Source organism: Taeniopygia guttata, chromosome Z, assembly GCF_048771995.1.
Source record: "Taeniopygia guttata chromosome Z, bTaeGut7.mat, whole genome shotgun sequence".
NCBI lineage: Eukaryota > Metazoa > Chordata > Aves > Passeriformes > Estrildidae > Taeniopygia > Taeniopygia guttata.
This window is the reverse complement of record NC_133063.1, coordinates 60,683,410-60,698,903: the sequence shown is the minus strand read 5'-3', so window position 1 is coordinate 60,698,903 and position 15,494 is coordinate 60,683,410. Positions and strand designations below refer to the sequence as shown.

General features: G+C 36.1%; 1 protein-coding gene across 4 annotated transcripts in view; it reads right to left on the bottom strand.

Moving 5' to 3' along the window:
- FRMD3 (FERM domain containing 3) overlaps positions 1-15,494 on the bottom strand; it is a 122,543-nt gene that overhangs the window by 56,318 nt on the left and 50,731 nt on the right. For all 4 annotated transcript variants that reach the window (XM_002191069.7, XM_030257987.4, XM_072921787.1 and 1 more), the window contains one exon: positions 9,895-9,999. In XM_002191069.7, coding sequence (XP_002191105.3) covers positions 9,895-9,999 — 105 coding nt within the window. The remainder of the gene's footprint in view (positions 1-9,894; positions 10,000-15,494) is intronic.

The window sequence follows — 15,494 nt, the reverse complement described above, 5'->3', positions numbered from 1 at the left end:
CTCCAGCAATTTTAAGCAGTTAATCTCTGTCTTGTGTATTTGACATTGTAGTCCACCAAGACTGCTTTAATTGAAGGATGGCCTACACCCTCAACTCAGCTTGGCTTTATGCGTGGTAGCACTTACTGATCACCAGAAATCATTCCTGCGGGGGCTGAACTTCTTGATTCATTGAAAGCATGTTAGCAACATGGTTGCTGCCCAATGGGGAAGAAAATACTCCAATCCTAATCCTGCTAACACATTGCCAAGCATCCTGAGAGGAGATTCATGTTCACCACTACTAATTTCTAATCTCTTTGCCAAAAATGGTTTCAGCAGCTGCTGTGTATCTCAGAGATCAAACAGGTGCCCTCACAGAAAACAGAAGGTTGAGAGAAAGATACATAGAAATCTTGAAGGTCAGTCATGGGATAGCTAATGAGTCTTGGTGCTTCAAGTGCCAGCGACGCATAAGCAAACTATCACAGGTATCATTTTTGGTGCTGGGATCCTAAAATATATTGAGCATTGCCTTCTGACTAAGATTTCACTGGAAGTATACGCTGTGTTTCAGACTAGTGCAATTTTTACTTTGTAAGTAGAGCCTTCATCTTTGATCAGCCCTTAAGTGGTGCTGAGTAGTCATTAGCGAGGCCAGGTGTGTTCTTGCTTACCCACAAATGCTGAGCAGCTGATGTGCTATCAGCTTTCACAGCAAAAGCTCAGAGTGAACAAGGACACCCTGCAAGGGTAAAAGCACCATTCTAGAAAGTCAGTTTGACTCCACAAACACTGATATGCTTTTAGTAAAAAACACTTCAGTCTGTTTCAAATTAAGCCATTCACTGAGAAGGTCTAAGAGGACTGAGCTTGGTCTTGATTCAGCACAGGGTTAAGGGTTTTAAGAAACTGTGAGGAAAAAGGAAACAGTGAGAGAATCAAAGAATGGCCTGGGTGTAAAGGGACTTTAAAGACTATTTTGTTCCACCTCCCATTCCATTGACAGAGATATGTGTCATAAAACCACATTGCTCAGAGTTTAATCCAGCGAACACTCCCAGGGATGGGCCATCCACAAGTCCCCTGGGCAACTTGCTCCAGTGGCTCAAAGCACCGGAAGCAAAGCAAAGTCTCTTATCTCTTCGAAGCCGAGAGAGGCTTTTGATTAAGTCCCTTTGTTTGGAAAAGGAGCAGTTAGGAAGGGGCAATTGAAAGTGGCCAAATACTATGAATACTTAAATTTCACTCGGCAAGCAATACTTAGCCAAGTACTTGGATGTGCATACAGTAAAAGAGAATCAAAAGAACCTGCAGGTTTTACAAAAATACTACAGTCAAGGGCTGGATTGGAAAATTTTGTTTAATTGACAGAAGAGAGCAGGAGAATTGAGATATGAAACACTGCTAGAAAATTAAAAGAATAATTAATTTTATTGAAAACTCCACCCTATATTAATCTTGAAAAGGAATATCTAATATTTTCCTTGAATGAAAAGCAAAATCAAGGTAAATTTGCTTTAGCTTCAAAGAAATCACTTTTGTGATTGCCCAAAAAACCCCCAAAACCATAAAACAAACAAACAAGCAAAAAATCAATCAAACAAACAAATACATATCCAAAGCTTACAGAAGTTCAGACAGGGGAATTAATTAGGTGGCAAGGAACTCTATACAGGCACAAGAGATGCCAAAGGGTCTAGGGCATAATGTGTGTCTACTTCATGCCCTCAAGAATATTGACATTGTTCTGCCATAGCAAAAGAGCTGATCTTCTGTATTTTTTCCAAAATCAGAGCACCGATGCTATTTAGTGGCATGTTAATGAGGAAGAAACAAGGTATATCACTTTCACAAATATTTATCTGGTCCAGAAAAGGTAGTCACATACACTGGAGCAAAATCACCATTTGTATGATTCTGAATTGGCATTATTAAACAAATTTCTGAATTATCACTGCTGTATGTTGGTGTAGCTGAACTTATCCATAGTCTCTACATCAGTTGAACATCTGGCCATAAAATCTGCATATATTGTTGGATACATGAGCCACCACATTCTCACAGACAACAGGTTCACAACCAATGGGGAAAAAAAATCTGCGTTTTTATCAAGATATGATAATATAAAATTATTTTGTTTACAAGCTTACTAATTTTCACATAATACATTTAGTTAGTAATATTTCTGCTGAATTATGTGTATATATATATATGCATACATTCTCTTTACACTACTATTCATTTCTGTCAAACTTTTGTTTAGTGCATAAATGCAGCTCTATTAGTAAAAGCATGATGCCATTTCACTCAGCACTTAGTCTCTGAAAATGGTCTGAAGCAAGCACTTGAAAGAACAAGACCAGTAGCTCTCATTGTGCTCAATGGGCTTTTCCCACAAGCCTCCATTAAAATTCATTTGCAATTCTTTGTAGGCTTTTACCAATTTGTCCAAACTCCAATTTTTAATGCTTCTTTCAAATTCATGGCAGCTACAATTAATTTTATTTCTGCCTATGGTTTTCTAAAAACTATTTCTCAGTACCAGTGACTTTATACTTAGTTTACTTTAGAGTGTTTCAGTTCTAGGAATTGCAGGGTAACTTTTCCCTGATCACCTTCTCCAAGCTATTTTACATCATATTTTTCTCTCTCATTCACTTTTGCTTACTCTCTGACTTTCTCTTATTCATTCTCTCTCACTCACCTCTTTTACTAGCTGTATTATTCTTGTCTAATCCAGCTCTGGATGAGATCCATTTCTATTAGATATAATTCTCACACCCTTCTTTGTTCCTTTTCCAGTTCTGTTATTTTGAACTAACATGACCTGAATGGCTCAGAGAAAGCAGTGTTGCAGCAAGAGTTCATGTAAATGCAATAACTTTCGTGATAACTCTGCCCTGGAGCAGAGGTTCATATGCATGGATAAGGATTAAGATTTTTATTAACCTATAGCTTAGTCACTCTAGGGCTCTGCCCATAATGCTTCTGTTCTACCCCTTCACAGACACTGGAGATTTCCCAGACTGATCTCTACTCCTAACTGTATGGAGTATGACACAAAAACATTACTTTATTACTTCATTAAACTGAGGTTGCAAGTTGTCTGATGTGTTTTTCTGCCAACTTCCAACACTCTCATGTACTAGGTACATATTTTTAGAAACAAGTATTAAATAGCTGCAAAGATCAACTTCAGAGATCAACTGCACCCAAGATCTGATGATCCTTTCCAAAGATCTCTCTGATGAGGAACTGCTGTACATTTTGTCTATAGCTCCCATTAAAAACAGAGCCATTACTTCACGATAAAGAAATTAATTACGAATGGACCAGAAACTCTAATTTCCTTCCTGTGTAAATACTGACACAATGCTAAATTACTTAGTTTGTAAGATTGAACAAATATTCTGCCCAGGTCAATTGTAAGTAATACACTCTGGTATGCAAATGGGTTTCCCCACCACCCTTACTAGTGAAATAAATGAAATAAAATCTGCCAACCCCCCCCCCCCCCAAAAAAAAAAAAAAAAAAAAACAAAAAAACCCACACAAGAAAACCCAAAAAACCAAAACACCTGTACCTGTGTAGAATTGTCACCCAATTTTCACCATATTTAAGCTTGAAAGTAAAATGAGAATTATATCTGCAATAGTTCTTTAACGGGCACGCCGACAAACCCATAGCTTCCAGTGTCATCCTCCTATCAAAAGCAGTAAACTAGGCTCTGTGCTCTGGGAAAGTCAAAAAATTCTAGTGTACTCAAAGCTACCATTCAGGATCAGCTGCATAAAGAGCATTCCCTCTCCTACTCATAGAGTAGTTTCATTAATTTGAAAGCTTTATATTCATATAAGCACAGAGCTAAAACCACCAAACTGCTCAGCTGCTCCCAGAGATCCCTGCAGCACAACCACATGACAAAGCATCTTAATATTTAAGGGTGATTCTGATTTCAAACATCTCCACAGTGACAGGTAAGGCTTCACAGTTGCTTCAGGGTCCTACAAAGCCTTTTCATGGTGCTCCCAACCTACCCCATGGGTAGGTCCAAGGTATTTCTGTCTAACTACCACCTCATACTTCCACATTCAAAAACCAAATCACAAGCATGTGCTCAGATTGATTGACTGGGAGTGAAAAAAAGAAGGAAAGAAGTATTTCCAAGTTTAAATCATTACTCAGGTGTTCTTCTGAAGAGACTTAAAGACTATGTTTTACCACACTAGCACCCTTCTGTTGAATCTCCCTTTGCACTCAAGAATTACAGAGTCTTTCAACAACAAATCCACTCTAGGGAGGATGCTGAACGCTCTAGATAAGATGCTGAACAGCAGCATTCTATTCTCATCTTGTGACAGTCCAAAAATAAAAATATGCTGCTCAATAAACCCAGGGTATCTGGCACAGAATTAACTATTCTGCATTTCCACAAGTGTGAGAGTGTGACAATTGGCCTCAATATGGTATCTAGTACATGAAAAATTACCAAGAATAGTTCCTTGAGTAGAAGAATTAGTAACAGCTCCTCCAGGCATGGTTCCTATTTGAAACTCTTAAAAAGTACGAGATTCAAATGATGCTTTCTGGGTTCTTACTGTGTATCTTACAGCGTATAAATGTATCTTTCTTCTCTTGAGATTCCCTGGGCTGGGTTTGGCCTTCAGTATTTTCCTCAGTAAGAAAAATAACAGGCTTCTATCCACCAATGTGGCAGCTTATCTTCATAAACCCATAGAGGAACTTAACACTTGAGAACTACACAGAATCATAAAACCATCAAAGTTGGAAGACACTTTTAACATCATCCAGTCCAATCCTTCACCCAATACTACCACTGTAACCCCTAAATCACTGAAACACATAACGCAGCAACAGATCCAGACTCTTCTGGAGCACCTCCAGAGATGGTGACTCCATCACCTCCCAGAGAAACCTGGAAATGATCACCCTAACAGTGAAAAAAATATAATCATTTTTATTATCTTCCTATAATAACTAATCTGAATCTCCCCTGTCTCATCTTAAGGCCATTTCCTCTGGTTCTCTCACTGGCACAGTAGAGGAGACTGGCCCCCACCTCACTACACCCTCCTTTCAGGGAGTTGTGGAGAGGAATGAGGTTCCCCCTGAGCCTCCTCTCCTGCAGACTGACCAAACCCAGATCCCTCAGCCATTCCTTATAAGACACATTTTCTAGGCTTTCAGGAGCCTTGTTGCCATTCTCTGAACACTTTCCAGTAGCTCAATGTCCTTTTTAAAATGAGGGGCCCAGAACTGAGGCTCTTGAACACAGGGCCAGTGCTGAGTGCAGAGGGATAATCTCTGCCCTAGGCAAATTTGACCAAAAGTAGCTTCAAATGTTACTACAGTTTAGAGTCAGGGAGAAAGGCAATGTGATCCCACACAATTGTCTCAGAAATCCACATGAAAATGTTAACAGTTAATATATGAACATTAGGAACTTCTTTGTTCTCAGTATCATTAGACATAAAATGGCGTACCACAATTTATTGCATACTATTGGTGCACCACTGACATTTTTTAATCTACACTAAAGCAAAGTTTCCCCAAAAGAACATCCAAATGTGATGCTAAAAGATACAACATGATGGAGGACCTAGGGTTTTTAACCGCTAGTTCAATTTGATTTTATTGTCACTGTTACTCTCCCATAGACTCAAAGATATAAAAGAAAATAAAATGCTGCCTTCTGTTAAGAATGTTGTCCAGAGTTTGGGGTTTTTTTTTGTCTGGAGTACAATAAGGAAAACTATAGAAAATTTTTAAAGTTTAAGTATGCCCAAAAAGATTAATTATGCCCAAAATATACACATAAATTTATTTGTATAGGAAGAAAGGATTATTATAAAAGTGGAGTTGGGGAGAGGAAGAAATAGATATTATTACTTACTTGAAAAATAACCTATATAAACACCAGTTGTTTTCCCACATTTCAATTTTTTTTCACATAAGACAATTAGCTCAATTTTCTACGTTTTTTACAAAGTCAGAAATTTTGAATGCTCTAAACAGAAATCTTGAAACATTTAATTTTAAACATCTGAAATATTGAAACAATTCAATTTTTAATTTCTCAAACTCAGCCAAACATTTTGATACTGCTAAGTCAAAATGCTACATTTTAGTAGTATACTCTACATTTAGAAGACATTTTCAATTAATTAAAGCCTACTTGAGCTCCCTCATTACAAAACAAAAGGATTGCAAATTAGCTTTCAGAGCAACTATGGAACCTTTGCACAAAAGAAAAATGGATCTTAATAAAATGGCATTTTATTATCATCACTGCTAGACTAAATGCCAGCAGGCATACATCTGCACAATATTATATATACGTGTGTGTGTGTGTGTGTGTGTATGCCTGTATGTGTGTGTATGTGTACATCATGTAATAATATACTAATTTTTCATATAGTTTAACTATTCAAAAAAATCAATCAAGAATAATTCACTTAAAGCCAGAATTAAATACATGATTATGGCAGTTTTGCTTGGAACCATTGATATAGCCCATTCTGTGCAAACCCAGAGACTATGCAGTCAAATATAAAATTCTACAACATATAAAATGCTACAACAGGCATTTAGCATTTCCAAGAAATTCACCAAAGCAACATCCATTGTATGCTATGCACATCAGAATCAATAATAACTCTCCTAAAAAAGAGTTATGCATTCTTGTTTCAGCTTCTATTACACGCTGTTTGAAAGAGCAGTCAGAAGATGGTGCCTAGTCTCTACCTTTGCCAATATTTAATATAAACTCCTTCCATAAAACTATAGAGAATTCTCCCAAAATTATTTACCAACCTGGTGAAAGATTTTTCCCCACTGGCCCCATTAGGACTGTCTCAGACAGTGTAGCTCTCACTACTGTTAAGAACCAGCTCCATTGCTTAAACTTTGTTATTTCTATTTTACACTCTGATGTATTATAGAAACCTATCTTCCTAGCCTTTGATCCCTGCACTAAAAGGGTGTGTCCTTCTTAGACTCATCTCGCAAACAAGCTCTCCACTCTCTGTATGTTTTTAATATTCCTTCTTCCCTCTTTCTGTCTTCAGTTAACTTGATCTTTCTTGAATACAGATATCTAGATCAGAGCAGCTGAGGTCTCATTAGACTCTAATGATATTAATACCTTCCCGCAAATATGGTCCTAAGAGGCAAACAAAGTGTTATCTGTTACCATAGCCACGTCATGCACTAAAACCAGACTAGTTGATAGTCATTATACTCATTTTCCCACAACCCTTTATTTTCTCTGGGGCACTGAAGTACATTGTCACACACATTATCAACCAGTACAGCATGAACTATCGCTTTCCTTCAAAGCAATTGTGCTTGGCCAAACCACAAGGTTTAAATTCTGAAAGCAGCTGTTGCTGAAATCCTCCTACTGATGTTTACTGGGCTACTGTTTATGTTTTGTGACAAATCTCACCAAACCCTAATAATGTACTGGGGAAAATACATGTTCATTTCTCTTTACTGGGACCTGTAAGAATTCCACTAAGTTTTGGAAATTTCTTCAACCAAATTACAAATATACTTATTCCATGGAGCTTTGAAAATTTCTTCTACAGAACTATAAGTACTCTTACCTGTACAATGGCTACAGTCATATGACATTTCTCCTGTGACCCCGACACCTGCTACAGATTATCTCTTTAACCACATACCTAGGCAACTACTGATGTTTTTTTGTTAGGTGAATTCCAGGCATCTAAACTCACAACTGATAAAATAAAAACAGTGAGGAAAACTGTCACATACCTCATAAATTCAAAACTGTAATTTCCTCAGATTTTACTGAGCTGTCCTGGTTTTGGCATGGACAGAGTTAACTTTTTGCAGTAACCATGAGTTGTCAAAGCCTGGAGCTGTGTGGGAGTGTCTGAGTTATTATATGTTCATGTCCTTGCTGGGGTGCAGAAGTAATTCTTGTGCTTCCAGGAAGATGTTTGTGACAATATAAGATATTGAATATAAAAATAGCTTATTTTTATGAATTGTAACATAAAGAGAAGAATATATATTCCTTTCAATTCATCAACAAAGCATTTAAATCTCTACAAAGAGTCCCTTATAAATCATGTCCTAATTCATGACAGAATTTAAAATAAAGAAATAGCACCCATTGAGAGGTGTTATCAATATGCTTGAAAACATGACAGCATTGCAAAGCAGCACTTAAAAACGCATGTATGGAAATTCAAGTTGCATAAGTCTGTTTAACAAAATCCACCTGAAGACTGGACCAGTTGATACAAGCCTCCATACTACACAGAATGGCAATAATATTCTCTAGTTGTGAGACACTAAAGGGAAAGGAAAACACAAGATCTTTTAGGTAAAAATATACTTTTTTTTTTCTCAAATGGTCTTGTGCTGCTAAGCAATAGAAATTTTAGCTTCTATATAATCTTCCATAAACTTAGCACTAAATTAACTATACTACAAAATGTAAAACAACAACTGTATAGCCAAGATGGATAAGACAGTGCAGAAAATTTAGCTAACAATATAGCTAACAGCTCTTTGAAACATGGAAACCTCATATGATATGATATAATGGACATCACAATCAGTTTCAGGTTTTGGACTTTTTTTCTGAAGCATCATTATTTTAAAGTATTCTGACAAAAATTTGGGGTTTATTTAAAAGAGCCTCTTTACTTCCATTAAGTAAAATAACTTTTCTGTAGCTTTTTTGAGTGACTGTCAGAGAAACATCCAACAGAAGTGTTTATTAAGTGTTGCTTAATTATAGCCCAATTATTGGCCCAACCAAATCTTCCTATCAATTCCAAAAAGGTGAATATCTCTATAACTTTTATGATTGTGAAAAATTAAGAACACTGGTGCGACTAACTGCTAATTATTTTCACTTTATAATGAGAATGTATTTGGTGTAGCTTTGCAAAGCTTTTGCAACTCTATATGGTTGAGCTGATACCCCAATTCCTTTGATTTTTGACAAAACTAATTGAGATGTAGCAAGAGATATCCAGCCAAATTATTTTTTTCCTCTTCAATCACAGCAGCTTCAAACTGGTAACTGTTTCCAGAGATTAAATGCCATTATATATAACCAAGATATTTAAAGTCATATATGTAAGTCTTAATACTGAGACCAGCAGGACAACATGGTGAAGAAGCAGTTCTAAATTTTAGTGCCTGAGGACTTCTGCTTTCTGTGTTCACCACTTGTTCCTACTCTCATACAATAAAAGCCATGTGGGAGTAGCAGCAGACAAATCACCTATAAAGTACAACCTGCAGAACCACCTAACACCTAGGAAAGATGTCTAAGTATTGTACACAAAAATGTGTACAGCACAGGCCTGAGAATTTTATTGCAGAAATGCAAAGATGCTTATAGGGAGAACCAACCTGAAGAATCCCCTAAAGCTTAACAAATCACATCTGTTTTCGGTATTACACATTTTAAGTCCATGCATCCTGTGATGGGGGAAACAGAATGACTGCTTTTACCTGATAAACATAATAGGTTTTCTTCTTACATCTCCTAAAAATCATTCACTAAGAGAAAACTGTAAGTCCCAAATTCCAGTGCACTGTCAGAGCCTAGAGCTGCTCTATGCTGACTCTGAGTCACACCTATAGATTCTTTTCCAGCTTAAGTGCCCAGAACTACACATATCAGAATAAATTATAATATAATATAATAATAATAATATGATAATTAATACATTAAATAATGAGGGGAAAATTAATTTAATAATGCCACTTTAGGAACATCTACAGATTACAGCCTGAGTACAAATCCTCAGAGATATACAAATTTGCATCAGAACCTACATGCTTATTTTAAAAAAATCAATTAACTTTAAAGCAAATTTAGTCATAGATTATATACATACCCTCTGCTTCTCAGGGTCAACATATCGAATGCCAAAATAGTCTTTTTCCAGCAAGCTGTAATAGTTGCAGATGTGATCTATAAGAAACTGACCTTTGGTTTCCCTCTGTAAAAAGATAAAGAAATTATAAATTATGTTGAGTATTGTGAATTTTCTGTCTACAAATCTATGCATAGTGTCAAGGAAAATGACACATTAAATTTGTTGTTATTCAGACAAGGACAAGAATTTAACTTCTTATCTACTCTAAGACTCAAGAGAGTAATGATCAATACACTCCCTGCACATTCACAGATTGGTTAATATTATTACTCTTACCTTAGGAAAACTCATGCTGCTGTAATGGCCACAAATTTATGAGACTTAATATACTACTAGCAATCATATTTTCATGGATGCTATAATGGCATAACAGATACTCATTTACATAAAGAATTTCAAAACACTCTGTGGTTTTTTATCCCCCAAATTTGAAAGATCTGAATGTGAGCATTCTCCTAGAACTTTACACAGTGCCCACAGCAAGAGAGATCTGGTCCCTAATTCTTTCCATTAAGTCAGAGCTACAGTACAAAGAACAAATGCCCAAACAACTGAGAGGTTTTTGTATTTGTGTTGTTACTGGGTAACTATGGCCTTATCAAATCTTACTGTTACATATGATGCTTAGCTAAGAATCTCATTCTTTCTTTCTGTTTTCTTCAGTCTCAGGAGTGTGGGTCTATTCTCCTTTATGTGATGCCTAATATGATCCTGCATGAGTTTTCACGTTTCTTTTGATCCAGCTAATGTGAAGGCTCATGTTGGTTTTTTTCTGAAATGTGATTTGTGTCAATATTAGCATGGGACTAAAGCTGTTTTCCTAAAACAGTCTACTCCAAACAGACAAAGATGCTTCACTACACAGCGGTGTCAGGTCTGTGCACTTTTTTCCCCTCTATGTGTCCACCCTGGTCCTGCACTGAGATGTCTCTGCTGCAGACTAGGAGCCTCTACCCTTTGCTGACATGAAATAATTTGAATTTATCTCTTTAATGTCTACTGAATAGAAACTACACAGGACGTGAAATCACTTTATATAAAAATAATACTTAATTGTTTTTCTCCAAACTACTCCCTGAGTAGTTTCAGTAGTTTCACTCTCTGAAAATTCTAATATCTTTTTTGAATGTTTTTTTTTTTAAGAATTTAAGAGGCATTTTAAACTGTAAAGAGCAAGCAAAACTGAAGGGACAGCATCTATATATCTCATGGTACTTTACAAGGCTGGTGTTACTAGCATCTTCATTTTGCACAAAAGTATCTGAACCAAAACTAGCACCATGACCTGCCGGAGATCATACTCTCAAGAGCAGAGGAAGCGATGGCCCAGGCACAACCACTGTCTGGTAGATCTACTGCTTCCCAGAGTTAAAATGAGACATGCTTCAAGATTGAAGAGTTAGAAAATAATACAATCCGTGAACTAAATTTTTGTTCTCTTATCTTTACAATTAATAAGTAATTCTCACATAGATACAGGTGCTTGTTTTTTGGTCTCCATCACTCAACAAACAGAAAACTAAATAAAAAACACCCTCAGTCTCTCTGTCACCCTGACAGAGAGATGCATTGCTGAGGCTCCTGCAGACATAACCTTGCCTGCCACAGGGACTTCCTCTCCTCCCAAATTCTGTTCCAGACACAATGGAAATGTTAAGTTCCCTACAGATTTCCTTTTCCTAGATGTGGCAATCTCTGTTTCAAATGCTACTGTGTAAGCCACCTGCTTCCTCTACTCCTATCTGTCTCCACCTTCTATAAATTTTAGTCCTGTACTCTTCCATACTTCCCTCCTTGCCTGGAGATATATCTGTCTTGTCTGCACGTGGTGCTTCCATAATTTGTTTTCCTATTTTTAAACAGCCTCTGTCAAAGGATGTTAACACAATTTGTCTGCTCAGTTTGTGCTCATGAAACCTTATGCTTTGCACCCTACATTGTTACCTTTTCCCATGTAACCTAAATGCAACAGGTTTCCTTCCAGCCTCAAGATATTTAAAAATCAACTTTTTTACTGTTGATAGTGGTTGCATTCACTGACATTTTTTTGTGTTGTACCCAATTACAAGTATGGGCATCCTGGAGACAACACAGAGAACACTTTCCTCAGAAGGAACAGTCCTATCAAAGTCTAAAAAATACAAAAGGAAAACTGTCACTCTCGCTGTGACTGAACAAAAAAAAGGTCTACACTTATGCAGTCATATTTCAATTTACTGCTTTCTAACTTAAAATCTTGTGAGTGTCTGGAAAGTTTTGTGACTATGAGACACCATCAAAATATTGACAAAATTGCATGGGGACATTTCATTACAAAGGTAGCAGGAAAAATTATAAACACAGATGTAACATTTAAGTTGCATATAGTTTTAAACTAATCTACAACAAATTAAATAGGACTTGGAAATAACAGCTATTAGATGACTCAGGTACAATCAAACATAAAAAGAGATTTTACTAGCAACACTGTACAAATTAAACCAATTTTTTAAAACACTGGAAATGGGGAAACCAGACAATCCATATTTTCATGTGACAACATTAGAGGGTGTTACTGTAAGAACAGTCAGTAAATACAATCTTCTACAACAAACTACTGGGGGTTCATATTCTATTCTATGAATTTTAAAAGCCCTTTGCTTCAGTCACCTAAATAATCACAGATTTCTGAGTTCCTGAAGAAACCAACAAAAGTGTACAGCACACATAATGTTTATAAATCCAGTAACAACGTTCCGTTTCTGAAAGGAATTGATGCCCTAGTTTTTTTCCTTGGAAAATAAATTATGGAAACAAACCAAACAAAAAAGATCAAAAAGCCTCCAAGCTAGATTCATGCTCTAGCAATCTTTAAGCCTTCCATCAATAAATAGAAGGGACTAGTCAATAGTTTCACCCTTGGTTTAATATATCCCCTTCAGTTCATTACATTTAAAAAAATATTCAAGATGCACAAAAGTGGGCTAATTCAGCACATGCATAATGTAGTGAGAGTCCTCATATGAAATTGTAAATGTTCCACTATTAAAGCCACCTAGACACCTGAAAAATTGGGGGGAAAAAAAGAGATCTTAATTGATACACAGGAAAATACTTGATGTGGCACATTGCCCATCACGTCCTAATTCATAATGGATTGTATGACAAGAAGGATGGGCAATGGCAGTTAATTTTATTTACTGCAAACAGCATAAATAAATATTTTCATTTCTCTAACAATGCTTCAAATTCTTCTGAGTTTTAGAATCTAATGATCTTTTCCTATTTATTACACATTAGTACATATTGCCATGCTACAAAAGAATACATTTCAACCAAATTTCATTCTGATTTATGAAATAATCTGGATAACACAAATTAATAACAGCTAGTCATCCTCAACAGAGCAGAGGCATGGATTTGGGTCAGAGAATTTGAATATAGAACATTGCCTGAAATTTCAGACAGTTGCCATACAGCTTTCCAATTAAGTCATCCTTAAAAAAATAAAACAAAAACAAACAAAAACAAAACCACCAAAAACAAACAAACAAACAAAAAACGAAACAAAAACAACCCTTAAACCCTTAAACCCTTCTATACAAAAAAAACTTTGCAGCAATTCAGAAAAAAATTTTATATTACATTTTATGAAGTTTGTCAGACATTAAAAAATTACATAATAAAGAAAGCCATTATTTCAAATACCAGTGAAGAATTTCAGCTACAAACAACAGGAGTCTGAAAATAAAAATCAAGTTATACATTTAAAATTTTCACAGCTCAAACATTTGAGAATTACACCACAGTTCACTCAGAAGTCATCAGCTATTGTCCATTAAAGAACAGGCAGAAACAAGATCAGACAAGTCTGTAACTGAGAGATACAAAATGTCCTGAATTGTAATCAATACATTGTTTTCAATAAAGAATACCATTAAATGAGTCACTTTTTTCTCAGTCTATTAATTCAAATATGTCTGTCTGTCTCAAATCAGAAACATTTCCCTTCATATTTTTGTAACCCATGCAATGGCTTTAAACGAAGTCCGATAATGCAGATATTCCACACACTCAAAAATTTGGAGATTTCTATAAATAATTTGAGGAATGACGTCCTGATTTATTTAGATAAATAGGCACAGACAAGACGACTATGTTTTTCCTAAGGCTGTATTTGAATATCTGACCTTAATACCACTAAAATCCCACAACAAACCCCAACACATATGTGAAAGATATAATGCCATGTAAATGACAAAATCCCTGAACACACAAGGTCAGTGTGAAAATAACTGTTAAACGCTGCTTTTAAGCAGGATCAAAAGTTTTCATTTCTATTGAAATGTATATGTATCAAACTAAACTTTGCAGCTGTGACAAAAGAATTAAGCAAAACAGGGGATGTTCTCTACTGCAACAAGATACGAAAACATGATCACACAGCGTCTTCCACTGATGGACTCACAGGGCAACCTGAGCTTGTTCCTCAGCTCTAGGAACTGAGTGATAAACTGGAAAGATTATTTATTTTACCTACCAGACACTCTCATTACAGCTTCCATTTCTGCAACTCTGAAAATTTATGACTGAGTAACCTAATTCCTTGGTAATTTCTCTGGTATACAGAAACTAACCCAGACAACAATCTTTGTTGCTCTTGCACAATTTAACACATTATCCCATCTCATGCTTGCTTTGGGGATTTCTTTTTTATTTCAACTATTTTGATGCAACTTTAAAAGCAAGGCAGAGCATAACTTCTACAAATTTTAACAATTCTCCAATGACGTAAAATGAGGCTGCAAAACCTTTCTGACGGCTTCACAAATCTGAAAATGAGAGGAAAATTACTTATGACTGTTTAAGATCTTACATTCAGCAAAATGTTTTGCCTATTCGAATTTGCTTCACTGTGGGGTTCTGTGTCTATTTGTCTGAATGTCATCACAAGGAAGAGCAAGAATCACAAGCAGATTAAACACAATGTTTCTGCTCTGTTATCTAACCACTGAAGTCCTGCCAGCTGTGCTTATTTCTGTCAGAAAGCCACTGACATTACTAAGAAGTGTGCGGAGTCATAAACACAGTATTTATTTGTCCTGGGGATTTCAATCCTCATCCCATAAGTGTCTTAACTTGTTGAACAGCTCCCAGCAGTGACCCTGTGTATAAAGCTGGTCACATACTTAAGTGCTTACTTAAGCATAAAGCCACACACAAAAAATTAAAACAAATAAAACAAACCAACCAAAAACCAACACAGCAAACAAAGCACAATGAAACCAACATTCTACTTAAATTAATAGAGAGTCAGGCTCTCAGGCAAGGCAAGCATACTGTTTGATTTTGTATGCTTGCTGGTTTTGGTGTGCAATATATTTTGAAGTTCTGTGGATGAAAAAGAATTAAATACATGTATTGAAGAACAGTCATGATAGCACCATAGATTGAAAATTAATCCAGTCAGAAAAATGGACAAAACCATTGTGCCTCTAAAGCACACACACAAAAAAATATTTACCCACTGAAAACTGAAAAAGATAGTTCTGTTGACAATACGTAACAATAATTATAAA